Genomic DNA, 8,312 nt, shown 5'->3' with positions numbered 1-8,312 from the left:
AAGGAAGGAAGGAAGGAAGGAAGGAAGGAAGGAAGGAAGGAAGGAAGGAAGGAAATTGTGTCCATCTACAACTAAAAAAAAAAAAAATCAATCCAGGCTGGGTGTGGTGGTACATTCCTGTCATCCCAGCAGCTAGGGAGGCAGAGGTAGAAGGATTGCAAATTTGAGCCCAGCCTGGGCACATTAGCAAGACCCTATCTGAATATATAAAAAAAAAAAGGATAGAGGTATGTAGCTCAGTGGTAGAGTACTTGCTTAGCTTGTGCAAGCCCTGGATTCAATCCCCAGTACCACACATACACACACAGAGAACAAAAGAAAAAGAGGCTCCTTGCTGCCAACATCTGCTGGGTTCTGCTGTTTCTTTAGTCCATCTTGTCTCCTCTGATACAACATCACACCCAAGAGCAAAAGATATTTAAGGTCAGGCTTTAAAATATCAAAGTTAGGACAATAGAGCAAAGCCACCATTTCTGGAGGAATGAAAAACAGATTGTCACATCTGTTTTTCATTCTTCCATTTCTGTTTGCCAGAAATGTTTCTGACAGGTGGGTGTGGTAGCTTACACCTGTAATCCCAGTGGCTAGGGAGGCTAAGGCAGGGGGACTGTGAGTTTGAACTGGCTTCAGCAACTTAGAGAGGTCCTAAGCAACCCAGCGAGACTCTGACTCCAAATAAAATATAAAAAGGGTTGGGATGTGGCTCAGTGGTTAAGCATTCCTGGGTTCAATCCCAGTACCAATAAATAAATAAATAAATAAATAAATGTTTCAGACATATAGGTCCATCATGCAGTGGGCTCAGATTCTCGCTGATTTTTGAATTGAGGGACTCAGAATTATCTTTATGGGCAATTATGTCAGCTCCCATTACCTTTCAAAAGGCAGGTTCCAGAGCATGTGAAATTTGGCAGGAGTTGCTGTAGACCTTGGGGACGAGTGTAGTTAATTTTTATGGGGAAATATGTGTAATCCATTGAGGTTTTCAAGTTTTCAGAACTGCAGAAAACAGGGCCATGCTGGCCTATGGATAGGAGCTGGTGATCAGGATGGTGCTGTGAGACCCAGATTTGTGGGGTACCCTAGTCCTACTTGTGAATGTCATTTTTAGACACTGTAGTAATCAGGGCTCTCCAGAGAAACAGGACCAATAGAGAATTGACTTCATTATTTATTATAATTTAGCTCACAATTGAGACTGAAAGTCTGGAGAATGGGAAAACCAATGGTCTGTCCCAGTCCAAAGCCTGAGAACAAGAGGAGTGTAAGTAACAACTCCCAGTCCTAGCCCAAAGGCTTGAGGATCTGGGTCCAAGAGGGGATGGAGATGGTAGTGTTAAGTCCCAGAACTTCAGTGGGCCAAGAAGCAGGAGCTCTTATGTTTGAGGGCAGGAAAATATGGATGTCCCAGTTCAAGAAGAGAGTAAATCCACCGGTACTCCACCTTTTCTTCAGTTCAGGCCCTTGGTGGACTGGAGGGTGCCCACTCACACTGGCCAGGGCTATCTTCTTTACTCCCATTCAAATGCTAATCTCTTCCTGAAACACTTTCATAGACATTTCCAGAAACAATGTGTTACCAGCTATTTATCTGGGTATCTCTTAGCCCAGTAAAGTTATTTCATTAAAACTAACCATTATAGATCCTTAGCAAATATAATTAACAAACAAGCAGATTACTCAACAGAGGCCTCAATTCCCACGTCTATAAGAGAAGTATAAAAACAGCCATTGCCCTAGACTGTGGAAAGGATTAAATAAGATATGTATGTCAAGTGCCTGGTACTTAGTGGTCACGTAGGAAAAGCAGCTACTGTCATGATGATTATTTTTGTTCATATAGCTCCATTTTTAGTTTGTTCAGACAGTTGAACATATTATAATTTACATTATAATAATAAATGTTATCCTCAGCAGACACAAACCTGTGGATCCAAGTAGCACCTGTTGCAGCTGGGAAGTCATTGCAGGATCTTGGTCCAGTGTTTGGCAACAGTTTGATCTGAAGATGGCAGTTTGGGTGATTTGGAGCAGCCTCAGCCTGCTGCGAGTGCTATGGTGTCTTCTTCCGCAGACGGGCTACGTGCACCCGGATGAGTTCTTCCAGTCACCAGAAGTCATGGCAGGTAAAGTTCTCATGTGGTTAAGACAAGCAGCAGCTGAGTGGCTGAGAGGCTGATTGGCTATTTAGTGGGGAAAGGAAAGCACGTCTGTACAGGCTTGTACAGTAACTCCACAAGCAAAGCTGTTTTAGCCTCTCTGGGACAACAGCTTGGGAGTGGGGACTCACATCTTCTTCCTGAGTGGCAACACTGACCTTCTGGATGATACTGATGAAACACCAGCCTCTTTGATGTTTTCCTGCTTGGACCAACAGGTCATTCAGAATGAAAGCTATGATGGACTCCTTAACGGAAGGATGAGAGTTGGGCTTTCCCAGTGTCTGGGGAAGCTTACACAGAGTTGTGATCCGAGAATATGAAAAATTTCCCACTGTAGTTCAAGGAAGGAGAGAGGGAACCCAGACATGGGATACTCACTTGTTAGAACTTATCCACTAGGGGCTGGGGATGTAGCTCAGTGGTAGAGCACTTGCCTAGTATGTGTGAAGCCCTGGGTTCTATCCCAGCACTGCAGAAAACAAACAAAACCAAAATCTACTAGGTGGTGAAAGGTATATCAAGAGGATGGTTGCCAGGGTCTATGAGGACTTTTGGATGCTATCAGTGTGTGACTTCCTCCTCGTGGTTCAAGACGGAACTTTCAAATCTAAAACTGTCTTTCTAGCAAACAGGAAATGGACATGCCTACTCCCTCTAAGGTCAGATTTTGTAAATCATATGCTTTTTGTCCATTTCCATCCCACTGGTCAGACACTTGACTACACTTAGTTGCAAAGGAAGCTAGGAAACAAAGTTTTTGTATCTGATTAAGTGTTCAGCTAAAGACACTAAGACAGGAAGGGGGATTTGCTATCTCTGCCACATGAATCAGTAGGTAGATTTGGATTTTAAATTGAAAATTTTGGTCTTATGTCCTAAGTGTTTTTTTAAACCTGAATTGTATACAGCAGCTGGATTGACTTGACGCTAGATTTTCTGTTTCCCTTTCACCTTCTGATATAGATCAAATGGCCAAAAGACTGGAGGAATAAGTAGCAGAAGCAAAGAGCCTGAATGATCCCCAGGCCATATAATCAGCTCTAACAGCCAGCAAGGTTATCAAGCATGAAATGCTATGGACAGTGGGGTTTGGACTGGAGATGCAGAAATTAAAATTTGTTCCCTTACCCCAAACAATGAGCTATGGAACACTGGGGAACAGGGTCACAGATCAACCTCAAGCAGCAAGTATTTTTGAAATTATATAAATACTGCTTGAATTCCTTTTTCTTGTAAAAATTTAAGTATCATAAACAAAACTAAGATTATATTTTTCCATAACCCTTATTGTCTGTTCTCTGTCCCTACACTCACAACCTCTTTTCCTGACAAAAATCTTTCTTAGAGATGAGTTCTGATCCTAGAAATATTAAAAAAGGAATGAAGTCTCCCCTGCTCCCTACCATACCCTTGCAGGGTACACTGTCACCTAATCTCCCAAGTACTGTTCCCTTTGTCTCCAACAGAGTGTGGCCTCAACCACCTTGAGTTCCTCTATATTAGTTTCTACTGCTGTATGACAAGCCATCACAAACCTAGCAGTTTAAAATTACAGTTTGAAATTAAATTATTAGTTTGCAGTTTTGTAGATCAGAAGTCCAGCATTGGGATCTTTGCTCAGGGTTTCACAAGGTTGAAATCAAGGTAAGGACTAGACTGAGTTCTTTTTGTTTTTTCTTTCAGATTTTTAAAATAGATTTTTATTTTTTAAAAAAGTTAATTGAACATTACAGGAAAAATAAAAACACAAGCAAAGAACAAAGTCATCCAGTCACAAGCAGCTTAGTTGGATGTGTCCCTCTAGGTTGTGTGCGTATATACACAATATCCCATTTTGTGTGACTGAGATCGTAGTGTATCATGCTTTTGGACTGAGTTCTTGTCTGGAAGCTCTGAGGAAATATCTGCTTCCAAGCTCATTCTTGTTGACAGAATTTAATTCACTTCAGTTATGGGACTGTAGTCCCTTGCTCTTAATTTCTGGAGGCTGCCCACCCTCCTTGCCAACAGCCCCTTCCTTCTTTAAGCCAGTAGGGGCATATCAATGCTTTGAATCTCTGCTTGCTTCTTCTGCATCCAGCTGTAGAAAATTCTTTGCTGTTAAAGGGCTGCTGTGATGAGGTCAGGCCCATCCAATATTCTCCTGTTTCAGTCAGTACTCCCATATAACCTAACCTAACCTAACCACAGGAGTAAAATCTACACTGTACTAGTCCAAGGGGTACAAGAAATGTCCACTAGAGGGTGGGGAGTTTAGGGTGCCATCCTAGAATTCTGCCCAGAGCTGGAAACTGGCTCACCTCTGCCTCTTTCTCTGCAGAGGACATCCTGGGCGTGCAGGCTTCACGGCCCTGGGAGTTTTACCCCAGCAGCTCCTGCCGCACGGTGGTCTTCCCACTGCTGACCTCTGGCTCTGCCTTCTGGTTGCTCAGGCTCTGGGAAGAGTTGGGACTGTGGCCTGGCCTGATGAGTGGCTATGTGCTGCTGGTAGGGCCCCGACTCCTCCTCACCACCCTCTCCTTTGCCCTGGATGGGGCTGTGTACCACCTGGCCCCGCAGTGGGGGGCAGATCGCTGGAACGCCCTGGCCCTGCTGTCTGGTTCCTACGTCACCCTGGTTTTCTACACAAGGACCTTCTCCAACACCATCGAGGGACTGCTCTTCACATGGCTGCTGGTGCTGGTGTCCCCTCATGTGGCATGGAGCCCCACATCCAAGAAGCCTACCTCATGTCCATGGTGGTACAACTGGCTTCTTGGGGCCATCGTGGCTGCTGGCTTCTTCAACCGGCCCACCTTTCTGGCCTTTGCTCTGATCCCCCTCTTCGTCTGGGGCACTCGTGGAGTCAAGGACCCTGGCTTCAAGTCCCTGATCTGGGAAGCTCTGGTGCTGCTCCCTGGGGCAGCACTCACTACAGTAGTATTTGTGGCCATGGACAGCTGGTACTATTCCAGCATCTCAAGATCCAGTAGCCTTGTCCTTACACCTGTCAACTTTTTACAGTACAACCTGGATCCCCAAAACCTTGCAAGGCACGGCACACATGTGCGACTCACTCACCTAGTAGTCAATGGCTTCCTGCTCTTTGGGGTGCTACATGCCCAGGCACTACAGGCTGCTTGGCAACAGTTGCAAGTCAGCCTCCAGGCGTTTGCACAAATGGGCCTCCAGAGGGCCCTACGGGCCCAGAGCCTGCTGTCCAGTCCCAGGTCTTACCTCCTTCTCCTCTACTTCACGCCCCTGGCCCTGCTGTCTGCTTTTAGCCACCAGGAGGCTCGATTCCTGATTCCCCTCCTGGTCCCCCTAGTCCTGCTTTGTAGTCCACAAACCCAACCTGTGCCTTGGAAGGGGACCCTGGTCCTCTTTAATGCCCTAGGTGCCCTCTTCTTTGGCTGCCTGCATCAGGGAGGCCTGGTACCTGGCTTAAAATACCTGGAACAGGTGGTCCATGCACCTGTGCTCCCAGGCATGCCAACCCACTACACACTCCTTTTTACTCATACCTACATGCCCCCCCAGCACCTCCTCCACCTCCCAGGCCTGGAGTCATCTGTAGAGGTGGTGGACATGGGTGGAAATGAGGACTGGGTACTTTGCCAAGCGCTTAACAACCTTACCAGACAACCAGCTTGCCAGGTGGCTGGTGGGCCATGGCTCTGCCGCCTCTTTGTGGTGACCCCTGGGACGACCAGGCATACCGTGGAGAAATGCAGCTTTCCCCTCAAGAATGAGACACTCATGTTTCCCCACCTGACCCTGGAGGACCCACCAGTCCTGTCCTCTCTGCTGAGTGGGGCTTGGAAGGACCACCTTAGTCTTCACATCATGGAACTGGAGCAGCCACTGCCCAAGATTCAGCTATAGAATCTATGCTACTCCACCTTGTATGAAGGCAGCTGGGCTGTGACATTGCCATAGGGCCCTGGTCCTCCTTCAGGATCCCCACTGCTGCCTCTTCTGGGCTCAGCCATTGGTTGTTCTGCCCTCTGGGTAAGCCCATTCCCTTTTCCTTCAGACACCAAAGATCTGACCAGTCTTGGTTCTGCTGCCAAGGTCCCAATAATCCTGGTATAATCAATGGCACCTAATGTCTGTTCCTGCCCTATGCCTTCCAGCCACTGTAATGTTTTAAATATACAATAGTACCTGATTGTGAAAAGACAATGCACTGCTAATCACGTTCCTGAATGACCTTTCCCAAACTTGCCACAAAGCTTTACCTCTTTGGTCTCCTAAGGACTGGCATGTTGAGGCCTTGCAGACACATGAGAGATTATGGTGAAGGAGAGAATAAGTGGCTCAGATTCAGGGATCCAAGTTCTAGTTCCTGGTCTGCTACTCAGTGACTTTTGAGAAGGCCCCTTCTATTCATCCAGCCATCTTCCAATCTGTACAGATAAGAGAATCCCTGAGATGTCTGTCAGATAATATCATTCTTGGAACCCACAGCACATGTCCCCTGGATCAACAGGCATGTTTCTCACAAAGCTCTTTGAACATGGAATGGTACTGTATTTAATGGCACTTTGTGTCTGCTCTCTCAATGTTTGGTCATTACCAAAACAAGTCATTCTGGAAAAATTTTCCAGCACTGTCTTCTACTTCTGTCCTTGAGAGGTGGTGGGAAACTCTCCAGCCATTTCTACATCTTACCCTTAAGAATCATTCTCCCAGAAGCTTCAGGCATAGCTTAGTGATACAGTGACTGTTTAGCAGGCTGGAGGCCCTGGGTTCAATTCCCAGCACACCCACAAATTATTCTCCCACAATCCTGTATCTGAGGCCCTCAGTCTGCCCCAATGGAAACTGAGAATACACAATGCTTTATCAGTATCTGTAACCAGTCTAAAACTTTTCCTATGGCTTCAAACTTTCTAGGTTGCATGATTAACTGTGTAGCTTAAGTAGACAAGATCAGAAATTTTGCTTGAAGCCTCAAAGTGACAGTATTTCCCACAGGAGAGGCAGTATATTCATGCCTAGTGGTACTGAAGAAGGCAATTCCTAAGAAGTAAGGTAAATGCTGCAGAGAGCTGTGATTAAGGACATAGGTGCCTGTTGTCAAATACCTATGCTGACACCCCATTCTGCCAGGCTTTGGGGAGTTGAGAAGTGGCCCCCATTTCCTCATTATGAATGTGCTTGTAAGGAGTTAGATAAACCACAGAATGCAATTAGCAAGTGCCAGCACAGAACAGCATTCAATGTGTTAACCATATTACCATGAGCCTACAATCCCCAGGATTCCCAATCTATCTTGTCAGAGAAGTACCACATTCATGCCTTTTAATCAGCTCACACATTTAATCAGAGAATTTGGCAGCTGCAAGGTTGTCTTTCAATCCACGATCTTCTCTGGAATTAGTACCTGGCTGTACCGGTGCAGCCGCAGCAGCATCTACCAAGAATTCTAGTTCCATTTGCAGAGGACAGGCGCTCTTTCTGGATGTGTGTCCATGGCTCTCTGTGTTATACCTGGGTCCAGCCTACCTGTGAGTCTTTAAAAGCTTTCTCCACATTGTACCCTGCTCAATCACGAGATTTCGACGAAGATGTCGGTTTGGGCCAGAGCTCTTAAGAGCCGGACGTCTGAAGGTCGATAATCTGAATCAGGATTCGAAGCTGTGAGCAGGGCCTGGGAGGACTGCTTAACGCCAAGGTCGGTGTACCACACAAATGGGAAAGTAGGCGACCTCGGACCATCCCAGTCCAAGCTTACGAGTTTGCCCCGGGGCCCCTATGGTTATCTGGCGGTGGCCGCGGGCGGTCCCGGAGACCGCGACGTAGCTCCTGGGTAAAAGTGTCTCTGAATCGCGCAACGCGGCGGCCAAGGGAGCTCACGGGCTCGGCAGCGACTTTCCGTAGGCGGCGGGCTGCGTCCTGGCCGCGCAGCTGCGCTTGCAGCAGTGCGAAAGCAGTGAGCTGGGCCGCACGCCGGATGGGCCGCGACTCTGACAGACGTTCCACCAACTGCGGGCTGTGCAGCAGAGCAGCCAACAGACGCCGGAGAACCATCCTTTTCTGAGCACCCCGGAACCGGGAACACGCCGTTCTCGCCTTCCGATCGGCCGCGTCAGACGACGGACCACGTGTGCGCCCGAGTGATGACGACACTGCCGCGCTGGGATTGGATCGGACGACTTCCACTTT

General features: G+C 47.2%; 2 protein-coding genes across 5 annotated transcripts in view; one reads left to right on the top strand and one right to left on the bottom strand.

The window, feature by feature from the left end:
* Pigz (phosphatidylinositol glycan anchor biosynthesis class Z) overlaps nucleotides 1-6,326 on the top strand; it is a 15,154-nt gene extending 8,828 nt beyond the window's left edge. The window contains exons 2-3 of one of the 3 annotated variants that reach the window (XM_015486831.2): nucleotides 1,918-2,126; nucleotides 4,483-6,326. In XM_015486831.2, the coding sequence (XP_015342317.1) occupies nucleotides 2,009-2,126; nucleotides 4,483-6,026 (1,662 nt within the window). In that variant the 5' untranslated portion in view covers nucleotides 1,918-2,008 and the 3' untranslated portion in view covers nucleotides 6,027-6,326. Of the gene's footprint in view, nucleotides 1-1,914; nucleotides 2,127-3,125 lie in introns of those variants that run through there. The other 2 variants (XM_048794180.1, XM_048794181.1) reach the window with 2 other exon arrangements.
* Nucleotides 3,459-8,311, bottom strand: Ncbp2as2 (NCBP2 antisense 2 (head to head)). Of its 2 annotated transcripts, XR_007344117.1 has the most exons (2): nucleotides 7,594-8,282; nucleotides 3,459-3,471 (listed from the first exon to the last, which is right to left on the bottom strand). XR_007344117.1 is itself a non-coding variant. In XM_048794182.1 (1 exon), the coding sequence occupies exon 1, from the start codon at nucleotides 8,175-8,177 to the stop codon at nucleotides 7,878-7,880; it is 300 nt and encodes a 99-aa protein (XP_048650139.1). In that variant the 5' UTR covers nucleotides 8,178-8,311; the 3' UTR covers nucleotides 7,443-7,877. The 2 variants fall into 2 exon arrangements, 1 of the variants encoding a protein (XP_048650139.1); XM_048794182.1 differs by lacking the exon at nucleotides 3,459-3,471 and having other exon boundaries at nucleotides 7,443-8,311.
* Between the last annotated feature and the right edge of the window lies 1 nt (nucleotide 8,312).

Source organism: Marmota marmota, unplaced genomic scaffold, assembly GCF_001458135.2.
Source record: "Marmota marmota marmota unplaced genomic scaffold, marMar, whole genome shotgun sequence".
Classification (NCBI taxonomy): Eukaryota; Metazoa; Chordata; class Mammalia; order Rodentia; family Sciuridae; genus Marmota; species Marmota marmota.
Note: the sequence above shows the minus strand (reverse complement) of the source record. Positions and strands in the feature narration are given on the sequence as shown.

What these genes read in the sequence shown, in the direction of transcription:
- Ncbp2as2 (XM_048794182.1), bottom strand. Translation starts at nt 8,177, where the DNA reads ATGGTTCTCCGGCGTCTGTTGGCTGCTCTGCTGCACAGCCCGCAGTTG.